Genomic DNA, 17,087 nt, shown 5'->3' with positions numbered 1-17,087 from the left:
AAGTTATGGCTAAGCAGATTATTACTACGTTATTCTGTATAAATTAAATTAGTTCGAAGGCAAAATGTTATTAGAAATTTAATTATTTAATGAAATACTTATTAGCTACTTTGATTTTTGAAACAAATTGGTTCTAGCTTTAATTTAATTTGAAGTTTTCTAAAAAATCGAATACATACAGTAAAAATAATATTTCTCCTTTTTCTAATAACAAAAACGGTGTACAGCTACACGAATATTAACTATAAAGTTAATATCATACATTTTGTAGTATTTTTCTAGTCGCTATAACGACTAACTAAAGAATAATTATAACGATTGTATGCACAGTATAGGCACTTAGATATTTTTGTTAATATGGACTACGGAGATTAAGAAATCCCAAAATCATATCTAGTGTACGCGTTACCGAGCCAGATAATCTGGCAGGGGTAACGCACACCTAGTCCAAATAATGTTATTAGATTAAGGGCCTGTTTCACCACTTCCTGATAAAGAGCCGGATAGGCTATCCACAACATTTTTGACAGAGGCCGTGTTCGTCGGCGTATTTTTGGACAAACCTTTTATTGCGCATGTCCAAAAGATGTCATGGCAACGCCATAACAAGTTGCTGGTCAAGTCGTAAACAACGTCTTAATTGTTTATACATGTTAAAATAATAAAAGCTAAACATAAATACATAAGCCTAAATTGTCTAACAGCCGTACAAATAATAATTTATTTAACACTATGATAGTGTTTGATTATTTTATTTCGGAAAATATGGATATGGATCACTTGGAAAAATTTAAAAATTTAATTGTTTTGTTTTTATGAAATAAGAGGGCAAACAAGCAAACTGGTCACCTGATGGAAAGCAACTTCCGTCACCCATGGACACTCGTAGCATCAGAAGAGATGCAGGTGCGTTGCCGGCCTTTTAAGAGGGAATAGGGTAACAGGGGAGGGTAGGGATGGGAAGGGAAGGGAATAGGGGAAGGTAGGGAAAGGAATAGGGTAGGGGATTGGGCCTCCGGTAAACTCACTCACTCGGCGAAACACAGCGCAAGCGCTGTTTCACGCCGGTTTTCTGTGAGAGCATGGTATTTCTCCGGTCGAGCCGGCCCATTCGTGCCGAAGCATGGCTCTCCCACTGGTTTGTTAATTGCAACGCCACCAACATATTGCAATTGGGTTAAATGTCAAGTCGTAAACAGTTGTCGTTGCCATGGCATGACATGATTTGGACATGCGCAATAACTAGGTTTTGCAGCGAATGCGCTAAAAATTAGGCCGACGAACACGGCCAGATTCTTCATACTCTATCTGTCAAGTTAAGTGGTGCATAAGATCTGGAAGCGGTGAAACAGGCCCTTAGAGGATAGTCTGATAACATGATTTGGACTAGATACATAAAGATAGAGGTACATTTCATACATTTTGAGACCTTATCATGTAGATACACACAAAATTAAAGGAAGAGGTGGGTATGCAAATGTTTTGAAACTATCACGGGTCCTATTTTGGTAGCTCGAATCTGTTGTCAGAAGTCTTCCTAGCAATTTCTGAGTTAAAGTCAACTCTGAATTAAAAATAATTTCTTTCATAAACACTTTGTATGAAAGAGATAACATGATATTTAACACAGCTTAATTTTAACTATTGACCCTATATTCTAACCGTCATTCGAATTTTGAGAATCGTTACCCTCCACAAGCAAACTAATAGCACTTCAAAGCTTTTCCATTCATATCTACATTACAGTAAAAGCCGGTTTTAGAGCAAACAAGCCAAGCCGAATGTTTGAACTGCGATAAACAAACAGATAGAAAAGTCAATTTGATAGATTAGTACTAACCACGGGTACCGTTATAAGCTCGCTGCAGGCGAAAGCACCCACGCATAAAAAGAATAATGATAGAAGTACTTATTTGGATTTTATCGGACGCTATGTTTAATGTTCTATCAGAGATTATGTATTATTAATTCATAGGTGGATCGACATAATTTGGCCAGGGCATCTGCCTATTGATATATTTCTCTGATGGTACATACTTATTTGGATTAAATAATTTTAGACTTTGCATTTGCATTTTCTTCATTGATGTAGAAGACGTGAGTGGAAGAACACAATGAGTAACAGTAAAAAAATTGCCGTTTCTTTTGTATAAATGGAGGCATTAGGGCAGGAAAAAAGATTTGAAATAAAAAACTTGACTAATGTATCTGGCTATGCATTTTATGTATAGCCAGATACATTAGTCAGGTAATTAAGTAGATAAGTTACAAGATTTGTTCAAATTATAAGGGAAAAAATGAGTAAATGTCCGTACTCCATACGTTACAAAATGTTAGTTAGCGTGTTCTTCAACTCACGTCTTCAAATATTTTATTCAGTTTTGAATAATAATATTATCATAATATTATTTCAATATGTTGACCGGCAAATTCATATGATACTTACGCCGCGTCCTTAGTAGTAAGTATACATACTTATTTCTTTAACCAGGTACTTATACATATTTTAAAAGTAATTTTCGAGGGTCTTTGGCAAATCGATTTATTACGTCTTCTGTGAAAGAATCGCTCATATCAAAAGATAAGTTTTCTATGAAAGTACCTACTAGATATTTTTTTTTCTATGAAAGTACTAGATTTTCGATAAAAGTACTAGATAAGATACTTAGTAGGGACGTCAACATGATTCAGGGGCGGCTGCGTGGTGTTAAGCGTCCATAGATAATATATTGTTATTATAGACTTACCTCCCCCGTCAGCATTCTACAAGCAACCACTCCAAGAGACCACCAGTCCACGGCATGGTTGTACGCCTCACGCTGCAGAATCTCCGGTGCTGGTAACATAAAAAAAATATTGTAGGAGGTTCTAGATTATAGGTTCCAGCACACATATCAACTCGGAAAGGGATCAGCACCGTATCGCTTCGAGCCGTTCATTATTGTTTGTATAAAACTCCCTACTGCAATGCACACTAAGCGGAACCGTAACGTAATCGCCTCGCCTCGGAAGGGGACAGCGGTCGGCGAGCCGTAAGCGAGGCGTCGCCTAGCCGTAGCCGAGTTGACGTACAGGCGCTACTGATACGCTTAGGTTACGTGCCAACCGCAGGTTGACGCCTGGTTGACGGCGAGGCGAAGGCGATACGGTGACGATCCCTTTCAGAGTTGATATGTGTGCTGCGACCATATAGATGCTGCTTTCCATTGATACAGTAGCTGGCGTTTGATCCATCGGATTTGCTGTATACAGGGTGTAACAAAAGTGCTAATACTTTAGACTGGAAGACCATTTTTTTTTTTCGCTTTTGTATGGGAAAACTAGTGACGCTGGGGCGCTTGCCCATACAAAAGTGAAAAAGAATTGGTCTTTCAGCACTGCTACTTTCACAGTGAACTCTCTACAAGGAACACGTACACGCCCTAAAGTATTATCGCTTAGTTTTGTTACACCCTGTATAATGTTAAATGTATATGCCAGCAGCTAGCTCGTAGCTTTATGTAAATTGTAAACATGTAACAATGCAAGTAGACAGTGAGGCATCCATTACACGATCATGCGAGCGACAGTCAATTCCGTCAATCATGAATTATGTTTGACTGATGGTGACTGATGAACTGACGAATGGTATTAGACGGTCACTCAATTCTCTTCAGATATACGTTTCTATTTTTTTTTCCTATTTTGTCAGATGTAACAACACTCACTCTAAATTCGTGACTGATGGTTGCATGAAGCAAACATCAAGATATCCAGATTTTCGTTTATCAACTTCATGCAACCGTCTGTCTTGAAACCGTGAATTGAGTGACCGACTAATACCATTCATCAGTCCATCACTCATCAGTCACCATCAGTCAAACATAATTCATGATTGACGGAATTGACTGTCGCGTGTATGATCGTATAATGGATGCCTTACACGGTAGGTTATCCATCATTCACAGCCATGACTGTGGTAAAACTGACAGCTAAACCTACCATGTAATGGATGCCTGAGACCCATACTGTATCAATGTAAATCAATACTTAAAAAAAAAAATAACTCGTGCACACACGCATACACACAAAATTAATAATTTACGTGCATATTTTTATACACCTAAACGTCTATTATGAGCAATAAACACTCTTTCAAAATAGATACCTATGTAGTTAGCAAAGAAATAACTTTGAAAATTAAAAATTCCTCAGGCATTTCATTTGCATAAAAGACAAAATTTGAGTTTAACGCAATCATCCTCCATTCATACTTGATAATAACTATATTAAACTAATTTAATAACAACAAAGAATATACTCATGGACGTAATGAGCCGCAAGACGAAGACACTCAAGGTAGAATTCACAATCCATACATATTATAAAACAAAGTCGCTTTTTTTCCCTCATGTTCCTTTGTTCCCTTTAATCTTTAAAACTACGCAACGGATTTTGATGATTCTTTCAGTGTTAGATAGCCCATTTATTGAGGAAGGAAGTAATTTGGCACAGATAAGAAGTAGACCACGTGAAGGATCATAGGCGATCGATTTTAATCATTTTTTCAGTGGCTATATATTTATAAGACAAAATATTTGTGGAAATGTGTATGATATTAAGGGCCTGTTCCACCACTTCCTGATAAAGTGCCGGATAAGGCCATCCACAACTTTTCTTACAGATTCTCCATACTCTATCTGTCAAGTCAAGTTGTGGATATCCTATCCGGCACTTATCAGGAAGTGGTGAAACAGACCCTAAGTTTTGTAGCAGCAAATCAGAAATGTTTTTAAAGTTTTATTTTAAAAAGTTTTGTAGGTACAGCTCGACAAGACTTTAAATGAAAGTGGCGCTAAAAGGAACTAACGCTGTCATCATACAAAAACGTCATTTTTGACAGTTCTCCTTTACCAGCAGCGCTCCCACCCACGTTCATATATAAAGCCTTGTCAAACTTTATGGTAGTAAAATTTTCACATTTTAACTTAAATAGAAACCTCAGATATAGATAGATACCGCATGTCGCTCCATTTTTATGAAAACGAGCGTGCCACTTTTTTATAGCTACTGTAACGTACCGATGATAAGAAAAGTGCTCATTATCTAGGCCAACGTTTTTAATTTGAATTTCTACAGCTCAATACGGCACTTTTAGGCATTTACGCATTTTTAAAATTTCGATTGACGTCCGATTCCGATAGCAGACTAAAGAACAGACTTTCGAAAGACGAGCATTGCTCGTCGTTTGGGAGCGCGATATGGTCTATGATATATTCCGAGAAACACATACAAACAATATCTGTGGCATAGCAAGATAATTTAATGCCCTCAGCTCAGCTCTTGTAACGTTTTCTTTATAAGCTTTAAATATTATTTATTCCTCTTCTAATAGTAGTAAACACGCTTGCTATAATACAGCTACTAAAAATTTATACCACAAGGCAAAGTTTTTTTCTTGATAGACAAAACTAAAATAAATGGGCACCTAAGAGCTTAGGACCTTACGGCTAAAAAATTTGAATTTAAAAACTTTATAATGAAATAAAACAAAACATTATACTTTATAATTTATTTACATCTTTATATAAATTATCACAAGACTAATTTTTATTTACTTTTGAACTTATAAATCACAACATATATTATGTCATTCATACAATATAAGAATCATAGAACACAACGACTATAGTCATCTTTCAAATAAGGCCATCTTTTGTGTGCTACAGATATTTACAAAACGCATCCGAGAACCCAAGAATTTAGTACCAATTTCACCAATCTATCAAAGTTAATCGTTGATTAAATATCATGTCATTTCCCTCGCTATGAAAGAGAAAGCATGATATTTTAACAAGAGATTAACTAAGACTGGCATAAGTATAGCCAATTATTACGTTCGAAAACGCAGCTACTTAAGCCTTATAAGTTAAAATAGTTTTAATTTTAAACATTCAAAGCACATTCGACAAAACGAGAAGTATTTCTGAAACCTTGCTGCCATTTCATTCCAGTTTAGTCAAACGTTACACCTTACCGTAGCCTAAGATTAAAAAAAAAACAATTTTCATCAGTTTGAGTTCTCGAACAATATTCAAATCACACCTCAGGTAATTCAGATTGTAAATATATTGTCTTATCACCAGATCCCAAATTTTCAGAACAGCTTTCAAGGTACCTTTTGATATGATACAACATAAAGTGTTACGAAGTAAGTATACTAGAACCGAAGCTTAGAAGAATCAATAAACAGTAACTTCAAAAACAGTCAGTTGACAACCCTAGGAATTAAATAGGGTTAGCAACGGACTCAATTTTTTTTTTTCAATAATGCTGAATTTCTAAGGTTTCTTGCCTGAAGTTTGTCAATTCGCCAGCTTTTTTGATTGGCTACCGTCAAAACGTCAACCAATCAATAACTTTAAAAGATAAACTCTTGTCAAAAAAGCCTTATAAGCCGAACATAATAATAAAAAAGTGCATTGCATTAATTCTTCATAAAACTCGGACCAAGTATCGCTAATAGAATTAAAATTTGTCATACTCATATTGGCAAATTGTATACAGCCTTATCTTTGGTGATGAGTTATAAATAGGGATGGGATGTACCGAAGATCCATCGATAAACTCATAAATTATCACCACTGATATTTATCGACCTAAATACCCATCACTAGTTATAATTATTTCAGCTAAATATTAAGGTTAAGTCTGGGCGCGGAATAGAGAGAAATCCTTATTGGCTTAAAGCTGCTGCGCGATACCAATATTTTCATGTAAGAATGAAAGAGACAGGCAGCGATAGGTCAATGGAAGAATTTCTCTTTGTCCCTCGACCGGACTATAGGAGACTATCCAATCAAGACGCAAACGCTAAAGCTAGTCACAAAATGAGGTAGGAAAGTAAAAAATTAGAAATTCAATATTGGATGGATTCATTTTTCGCTCGATTCCAACGAAAATGTTTGGTCACTTTGTCGTGTAGAAAAAAAATGTGCAAAACTGGCAACACTATAAATTTTAAATATCAAAATGTGCAGATACAAATGTTAATTTAGCAAATTGAAATCTATGTAGTTGTACCCATGCTGCATTACCAAATTTGGTACCAGTTTCACAAGCTCACCATTAACTATCTGATTTTATAATGCCCAATTTCTGATGCTTTGACTGGAGTTTATCTTTTCAATAGTGTTTTTGATTGGTTAACTATTACGCCAATGCGCTAGCGAATACATAAACTTTTGTCAAACTCAGAGACTGGGCGTCAGTGTTAGAAGGAAAGGTAATTGATCTATTAAAATATTACAGGTACTACGGTTATATGTTCATCTAATGTTATAGAGCAAAAAACTATTTGTTTACTTCACATTAAATAGATATATGATCCCATTACTATTAGCTACGAATTTGTAAGGTACAATAATAAAATACATATTTTACAATTCACTATTTTTATGATTCAAAATCAAACGTCGATCTTTAAAATGGCTAATGACCAAGAGAATTGTAATATAGAAAGTTTTAAAATTCTTGTACAGAAATGTCATTTTCATAGTAATTAAAAATTGTATTTTCAACATTAATTCTAACATTCATTATTAATTATTAATTAAACACCATCTAAATCTCCTATGAGATCTGTTTACTTCTCTTTAATAACTAAATCATAACTTTTTCAAGGCATGAGAAAGTTTTCCTTGTCTTTACATTTGTCACAATATAATCTAATAAATAACCTATTTAATAGATTATATTAACAACAGAATAACCAGAGACATTGATAGAACAGAATAGCTCACAAAATTTGCCAATTTAGGAGGTTATTCTACTAAAGCAGACACGAGAGTTGAAATTGAAAAATTCGATTGCGTCTTCATTATAATAAATATCTGTTGAGAGATAAATTTTAAAACTACCCTAAACATTAATTCAAACTCACAGCTTACATACAATACTATCCATACATTCTATGTCACAGAAATATAATATATTAGGAATTCGAAACACTGAATCTAGTAGGAAGGGAACTAAGGTCACTATTTCGCACCGACTGTGGCAATTCAAAATAAATATCCTACGTCACCTCACCCGTCACTAATTAAGAACACTAAACATATTTTGATAAAGCTCTCGATTTTAAACACTCCCTATTCGGAAAATTCTTAGAAAATTATATACATCTATATGTACACTTAGCGTATAATACTCTTAACATTATGTTGCTATCGATGAAGTTTATACAGTTACAGTATCTAGTGTCAGCGTTATCACAAAGCCGTCGTTTTAATATAAAAAACAAATTAGTCAAAAGACTATACATCTCGAGTGAACACACTCGACTAATATTAAAATATCAGTAATATAACTCTAAAGTAGCGATCTTTATTGCGATACAGCTCATTAATTAAGCAAAAACTTAGAATTTATGTTAAAAACTTACTCCAAACATATATTAGCCATTCATTCATTAAATTCAAAACTCGACAATTTAATACGTCATATCATAATATTTTAAGTGCAAATCTGTACAAGTATATGTTAAGTGCGTCATACAGAACTTATACTATCTAAGCACAAGATTAAAATAAATCACTATGAATAACACAAGTGGACACATTAACCAGCCAGTGTAGATACTAAATATAAATAAGAATTGAAGATTAACATCGAGCTAACTAAATAACTTCACGACTGGGCACAAAGAGTGGAAGTAAAACTATTTTCTCTCACCGCTACCACACGTCCTGGCAACACATACATTTTAGAATATATTTCCAAGTGACAACGATCTGTCACTGTCAAACTGACAGCTACGCATTCTCAAGATGGCGGCCTCGTTTTTTTAGCCGCTGGGGCGAACGACGTCACGCAACCTATCACTCTACTCACTTATTTACAAAAACCATACAGGCAACATAAAGTCAAACAATATCAACATCACATTACGAGTTAACAACAAAAACAAATCATAGTAATGTCCGAATAAATATATTAAAATAATATGACTTCTCGTCGTGCAAAATATTTATATATAAGTACATTGTAAATAGAATATTGCAAAAATATCATCCCTATTAATTATTAGAAATATAATAACTATTTACATTTGTTCGCACATATAATTGCACTTTTCGTATTACACTCGCTAAAGAAGACAAATTGGAAAGACTGACATTCTAGAGAGAACAGAGACGGACTAAGATTCAAAACTATACCTCTATTCTCTTTAGAACACTAGCGATGTTCACTCCGAACTTTTGGAGGTACGTACGTGGTTTACTGTATAGACGGCGCGGTCATCTGGTAAAGACACAGCATACATCACAAGGACAGCGTGTCCCTGATCAGTTTGCGGACCGTGTTGCCGACCGACGTGGAGGGCGCGCCGGACAGGTTATAGTGGATCTTGAAGAGATACGGCTGGATGTCGGAGTACGACGTGTCGAAGATGAGATCCGCGTCCGACCGGCTCGGCATCTTCGGCACGTACTCATGGCGGTTGATGATCTCGGTGATGAAAACTATCTTATCCTGGAGCATTTCGACAACGCTCTCGTGCTTGCTGCGCATGTCCTGCTCTGTCCTGGACTCCGTGAGCTCGCAGCACACCGTCCACACCTCCCAGGGCACGCACTCCGGTTGGAACGGCCAGCGGGTTCGGCGCTTCTGGAAGAACTCGAGGCTGATTGTCCCGCGAGGGTTGGAGTTGGAGTCCAATCCCCGTAGGAGCTCGGAGAAGTCGGATATCTCGCGTTTGACGTTGCGTCCTAATGCGGGAGACTCGCAGCACACGTAGGTAAAGTCGATGAAGTCGCAGTCCACGTCGACGTAGCTGACTGTGCGGATGGAGTAGCTCTCCTCGTTGTTGTACGTGAACTTGCCGCTGGAGCGGTGGAACAGCACCGTGTGGAATATGCTGGCGACCACCTCGTCGACCTGGCTGCCTTCCATGGACATTTCGAACGCTATCGTCCGCGCGTTCATGTTGCCGGTGTCACTGGAGAGTCATGCCGCGCACTGCGGACATAATCGCGGGGGGATGCGAGTTTAGTTTGTGGGCGGGGCGAGAGAGAGGACGCAGCGGGCGCATTGAGCCATCTCAGTCATACGCAACGAGTCAGTGCCCACACTGAAACGGATAATGACTTCTTTTATTATCGCTCATCTGATAAGAATAAACCTATATTCCGACAGCAATAACATATCGGATGCATTATTCTCCAACTAACGCTACCTAATCCTATCAAATATATTTTTAAACACTTAACTAACGACGTTTAATCAGTAACTATAAACAATTAATTAACGACTTAAAAATCACTATTTTCAAAACAATTCCAGCGACAAATAATTAACCAATCCTACAATAACAGAGCTATTAACTACTAGGCCTACTTCATAACCCTAGTGTGTATGTGTGTGTGCGTGTACATACAAGGCGACTCACCCATGTATTTGAGCGTGCCGCAGACGGTTGTAGTCCGGGAGCCGATGGTCAGCCACTTGGACAGGCCGAAGTCTATGAGCTTGATGTGGTAGTCGGCGTCCAGAAGAATATTCTCCGGCTTGAGGTCGCGGTATATTATGCCGGCGTTGTGAAGGAAATCTGAAAGCGTTGAGCAAAACTAACATTAAAATCTTTTATCATTTGCCAGTTTAAAACAATAAATAATTTAATTATTTCGTATCATCTATGGTTATATCTTGTATTAAACGTGAGTCGGGAATCTGTAGTCTACAATGAGATGGAAAAAAATGTGATTTCATAATTTTTACGTTGAAAATTAACCCTATTTTGTTGCAGGAAATTCTTACAGCCCATTTAGCAGCCCACAGAAAGTGTTGACTTTAAAAGTAGACTTTTAACATCAGTACTAATCTATATATTAATACGCAAGCGAAAAACTTTGTATCCCTTTTGACGAAAAACGGGGAAATGTAGGTGAATGAAATTTTGCACAGTTATAGTTTATATGGTGAACGAGTGCATCGAACTAATATTATTTTGAAATTATGCTTTTATCATACATTTTTTTAACAAATAAAACATTACACACACTACAACACGCACACTAGGAAAAATGACAGATTTTTGAGTGACAAGCCTATACATACGAATTATACTTACTCTTTTATTTATGACTGTCACCTTGTCACCTTGTTGTCAACAGACTTCAACAGTCTGTTGACAACAAGGTGACAAATTGAAAATTGATTATGTATAGTTTTTTTTATTGAATATTAGATACTATTAGACAATGCTTACACGGCCATCCAGTCTGAGATCAGCTAAGTCCCAGAGTCAAGAGTTGTAGTAGTCCTAATGTCGTTGAAACTAAGGTCGAATTTCGACCATTGGGCGATCTCTAGTATTAATAAACCGCTCTTATTGCTGAGATTATGCTCAAGATAATTATTGGGATGCTGTTTAATAGATCGTACTTAAGTGCTGTACTTGTGTGTGGCGTAATAAGCGAAACTCGGCACTCAACTATGTTGTCAAACTGTTACTTGAGAAGCTGTTTCTTAAGTGAAGTGAAACCTTGATTTAAGTGCTGTCAAAGTTGATATCAAACTAATAATAATTAAGGACTATCTTAAGACGCTGAGACGTATCAGCCAAGATTGTTATTGAGTAGGAAATTATTGAGAGCGAAATATATTTTTAATTAAGATTAGAAGCACATGTTTTTTTAAGATCGTAGGCCGCGTGTTCCCAGTCAAAACACACGTGACACGAATAACAATCACATCAAAGGTCGTACAACAAAACATACCTATAGCTATGGCGATCTCCGCGACAAACAGCTTGACCAGCTCCTCCGGCAGCCTCACGTGTCTGTCTAGCAGCGCCAGCAGCTCGCCCCCCGGTATGTACTCTGAAACTGAGACGGACAAACATATTATTATTTATCGGTACTATAGAGAAGTTGATTTTAGGCAGTTGGCGGACGTACGTAATTTGTTTGCGTTATATCAAATCCAGCCATAAGATCACGACTAATAATGAATTGACATAACCCGACCAACTGACGTAGGTACCTAGGAATCGATTTCTTCGAAGGTACCTATGTTGAATTAAGAACGTGTATCCTACGTTTTATTTTTCTCCTTTTGGCGTATTTGCGGAATATTATGTGTTAAATATTTGTGAGGTAGCTACGATGTCACAGACAAACATAATATCATAGAGACACATAAAAATTAATATTAACAAGTACCTAACAATCGAATCCCTGTATGTAAAATTGCCCCAAAAACCTCCAATAACCTATAGTAAACACATTGTTTGTAGTACTGAGACGCATTTAACAAGGCATCGTCATCTATCGCTGAATCACGGCCTTAACCACATTAAACCTCACAAAAACTGTAGCTCTACAAACAAAAGGATCAACAACCGCCGAGTGTAATTCGCCAGTGTTGCTGACCAATAATAAGTGATATACGGGGTGTTAATGGCGCTAAACACTTAGGGCGCTTTTCCTGTCATTCATGTTGTCTTGTCTTGTCCGCATGCTCTTAGAGCGTTTTTCGTGTCATGAGTGCTGACAACACTCCGAACGCAGGGCGCATTTCCTGTCATATGTGTTGTCTTGTCTTGTCCGCATGCTCTTAGAGCGTTTTTCAGGTCATGAATGCTGACAACACGCGGAACGCAGGGCGTTTTTCCTGTCATTCATGTTGTCTTGTCTTGTCCGCATGCTCTTAAAGCGTTTTTCGTGTCATGAGTGCTGACAACACGCGGAACGCAGGGCGTTTTTCCTGTCATTCATGTTGTCTTGTCTTGTCCGCATGCTCTTAGAGCGTTTTTCGTGTCATGAATGCTGACAACACGCTGAACGCGTGATGCCCGCATGACAGGAAAGACATCTATGAAAATGATAGGATGCGGGCAACTTTCATGGCTGCTGATCCACTCGCGGGCGATGACACGCATGACAGGAAAAGCGTTCTTATTGGGCTGTATGAATAAAATGGCTTAAGATCTGTATTCTGCAAGGATTTTTGCAAGGGGATTTTGTTGTGTCACAACAGAGATAATTCATAATTCGTCTACATGCAAAATGAATGGCTTTGAACGAAAGATGTGAGTGAAAAGGTTAATAATAAGTATTAACATATTAGTAACTTTTTCATTTTAGATATCTACCCTAATACTCATACACCGTACAATATATCTGACGAAAAACACCCGCTAAAAATATTATGTAAGTATATTATACATTTACTTAAATATGCAAGCGCTAAAATACCTAGTTACTTAAATATAACTTACTTATAACCTTGATATGTAAATTGGAATTTCGGTGCATCTAATTTACATTAAAACTGCTCAAAACCAAAGTCAAACCAATAACAACAATAAAGTCAATGAACATTTCACATACTGTATAGTGTATACCAACAAAATTAAATGTAGTTTTAACACAAAAAACTTTTGAGTGAGTAGGTATTATGGTAAACCTTGCTAAAATATGATACCTATTTGTAACTCATGAGTCATGAGTTTAAGCCCGGCCGCACATTGTCCGAAATTTCTGATCAGAAACAGTTGAACGTCCGCGCTGTCTCTTACATTTTGTACTGAGCCGAGTGAGCTCGAACTCGCCGGAAGGATATTTCGGATAGTGTGCGGGGTGGCGGTCCGGCGAAATTCAACTGTTTCTGATCAGAATTCGGACAATGTGCGATCGCGGGCTAAAGATAAAATCTTTAAACTCAACTGTTTATTGTACCTACTATCAGAAAAGTTGATCCTACGTAATTTGGTCGAGTTATGTCAAGCATAGCTTAAATTAACGTAGCCCGACCAAATGACGTAGGTCCATCATCTGCCTGTAAATCCATTTTTTCGATGGTACAACGATGTTTTTGAAATTAGAACTAACGTCACTTGAAAGGCAGTTGTTTTTCACTTGTTAATGTGATTAGGATACCTACACGAAGAACTTTATAATAAAAAAAATAGGACATTTTCCAAAAAAAACATTGATTACTTGACGAAAACCATCGCGAATCGTACTATTTGGCGATGTTTCCCTTCGATTACAATAATTATCTACAGACAAAATGGATGATAATATGGCCTTTAAATAAAAAAAAATGATGTTAACCCGTCAACTGTACCATGAGTTTCTCACATTCCGACGTAAACTAACGGACGTGCATTGATGAGAACAACAAAGTTTGACAGCTCAACGCTCAAATGGAGCTCACGGTACGACCGATTAGGTACCCACTGATTAATGAAACGATTAAGCGCCAATTTCATCAACGCCGTTAAAAGTGGATTAAATATCAATCTCCCTCATCCTTCGTATTGTTGACAAAGAAGACATGATATTTGAAAAGATTAACACTAACGGGCGTTTAAAAAATTGGGATTAAGTGCCACTTTGACGATAACTGCTCTTGACTGCCAGAAATTCTTCTGGCAGTCAAGAGCAGTTATCGTCAAAGAAATCTTACCGACGAAAAGGAAGCAGAGCCCCTAGTCATAACGTTTTCTTTATTGCTTCTTTATAGAATCGCCGATCAAAATGTATGGAATTGACATATGTATTATTAGAAACATAAGTCGAATGACGATTTTATTTTATCGAACGAGAGCCATGCTACGGCACGAATGGGCCGGCTCGACCGGACAAATACCACGTTCTCACAGAAAACCGGCGTGAAACAGCGCTTTCGCTGTGTTTCGCCGAGTGAGTGAGTTTACCGGAGGCCCAATCCTCTACCCTATTCCCTTCCCTACCCTCCCCTATTCCCTTCCCATCCCTACCCTCCCCTATTACCCTATTCCCTCTTAAAAGGCCGGCAACGCACCTGCAGCTCTTCTGATGCTGCGAGTGTGCATGGGCGACGGGAGTTCCTTTCCATCAGGTGACCCGTTTGCTCGTTTGCCCCCTTATTTCATTTAAAAAAATCGAACGCTTTTTCGATTGTAGTTGTAGGTACAATAACTTTGAAGGCAGCAGCAAAATATGACAGTGTGCAGACACCCTCTGGCATTTACAATATCAAGCATATTAATATGAATTTACTAGTAAGTAAGTCGAAGGCTGAAAATACGGAAGCGCTAAGCCGCTGAAAACACGGAAACTAGTACAACCTAAAGTGCTGATTAAAAAAGATGAGACAATGGGCTCATGTCGACCTCCGAATTAATAAGGTCATGGAAACGTACTGGCCAGCGGGCATGCTTGTATAGATTTTTTAACTAACAATAACATTTCATATAACGTCTGTATACATTATGGAATTTCTTTAGTATTGGTCTTGCAGGTAGACCTTAAAAAAGTTTTAAACGTACACAATGTGTAAAAAAGTTTAGTAATAATACTAAAGGATGTGTTTGAGTCCCCTGTATAGAATTCTGAAAGAGCTTTTTCTTCACTTTTGTATGGGGAAACTCATGACGCCGCGCGGCCGTGCTGGGGCACTTGCCCGTACAAATCGCAAAAAAATTGATCTTTCAGCGCTGCTACTTTTACAGTGAACTCTCTACTGCAAGGAATACATACACATCCTAAAGAATTATCACTTAGGTTTGTTACACCCTTTATATTCTTTATACACAGTGTTCTTTTATTAGTAAGGGGGTGAAAATTACAAGACTGCAGGTCGGCGGGGCTAAAATGGTCGCTTTGAAGAATCATGATATGAATCATAATATGATTCATTTTTCTAAAATCGCAAAATGCAACTCTGCTTGCAATTCATTTCTGTATTTTTGTACTGATTTGACATTTGTCAGTATGACAGTTTTGACAATTACTAATTTACTGAATTGATTGAAAGGAATTGCTAAATGTGACCATTTTAGCCCCGCGGAACTCGGGGCGGGACTAGGGGGAAAAAGGCTGCACATTGCAAAACTTAGGCCAGTGCATATTGCTAAAATCTTGCTTCTCATCGAAACAGTCAATGTGCGTGAAAAGTTATTTACATATTATTGCGCATTTGTTCAGGTGTACCGTGAATAGACGCAAACACAATATGTAGGCCGAAATGTTAAAAACATTCTAATTTTTATCAGACGCGTTATCACATTCGTCATTCATTTGAATATTGAATACTAGTAGATATAATACGATCGGAAGAGTAGTATTTCCATTAAAAAACCCGCCTGTTACTCTCAAAACTAAAACGAATGTACTGATGCAAACCGTTAAGGCCCCTGAAGCGCGCGAAAGAAATCCATACTTCCATACTAGTCCATACTTCCATACTAATATTATAAATGCGAAAGTGTGTCTGTTTGTATGTCCATCTGTCTGTCTGTCTGTTACCTCTTCACGCCCAAACCACTGAACCGATTTTGCTGAAATTTAGCATGTAAATACTTTGAGACCCGGAAAAGTACATAGGATAGTTTTCATTCCGGAAAAATGTACGGTTCCCGCGCGAGTTTTGGCGCAACGGAGTTGCGGGCGTCATCTAGTAATTTATAATGCCCCTGCATCAATCGGGTAAAAATATTTTTTTACATGAATACTAGCTATAACGTACGCGTAGCTCGACCTTACTATTCTGACCATAATATTACCCCCTAACGCGAACGCAGCAATAGACAAAATCTCCGAAACTGCTTTTGATGAACTATAAAATAGACCCGAGGTATATTTTTCTTACTTTTTATAGACCATTATTTAATAATTTTATTTTCCAACGTCTGCATAGGGGTCAACGACTAGGCATTTTACTACGTTAGCGATAAGGGCGTTTGTAGCACGCGCTGTACAACTACTAGATATAACCTAGTTTCTACAAAATGGCTCTTATGTTGCTGATATTAAAGGTGCCGTCAAACGCAAAATAAGTATAGTATTCACCACCTGTCACACTGTCACATACGCTATTTTACGCCGCACGCCTCACGTCCTATTTCCCTTAGTGAAAGGCAGCCTAATAGGCACTAGGTGATAGCGAAAATGCATGTTTGCAGTACACTTTAGCAAATTTAAAAGGATTTGTGTTTATTCACGCACGCTCATCAAAAAATAAAACTTTCGATTGTTACAAAGAACTTTCATTATGAATCGCGCCAGTCTAGAATAGTTTAAGGAAATATTTTGGTATGTATATTCTTTGTCAAATGG

The 17,087-nt window shown here is 37.4% G+C and overlaps 1 protein-coding gene across 3 annotated transcripts in view; it reads right to left on the bottom strand.

The window, feature by feature from the left end:
* The window catches only part of LOC121733038 (autophagy-related protein 101), an 82,131-nt gene that overhangs the window by 49,288 nt on the left and 15,756 nt on the right, over window positions 1-17,087 (bottom strand). Inside the window, exons 5-7 of one of the 3 annotated variants that reach the window (XM_042123126.1) lie at window positions 11,760-11,867; window positions 10,430-10,588; window positions 2,748-2,836 (exon numbers count right to left, since the gene is read on the bottom strand). In XM_042123126.1, coding sequence (XP_041979060.1) covers window positions 2,748-2,836; window positions 10,430-10,588; window positions 11,760-11,867 — 356 coding nt within the window. Of the gene's footprint in view, window positions 1-2,747; window positions 2,837-5,536; window positions 10,000-10,413; window positions 10,589-11,759; window positions 11,868-17,087 lie in introns of those variants that run through there. The other 2 variants (XM_042123128.1, XM_042123127.1) reach the window with 2 other exon arrangements.

Source organism: Aricia agestis, chromosome 13, assembly GCF_905147365.1.
Source record: "Aricia agestis chromosome 13, ilAriAges1.1, whole genome shotgun sequence".
NCBI lineage: Eukaryota > Metazoa > Arthropoda > Insecta > Lepidoptera > Lycaenidae > Aricia > Aricia agestis.
The sequence above is the reverse complement of the archived record's forward strand: the minus strand, read 5'-3'. Positions and strand labels throughout refer to the sequence as shown.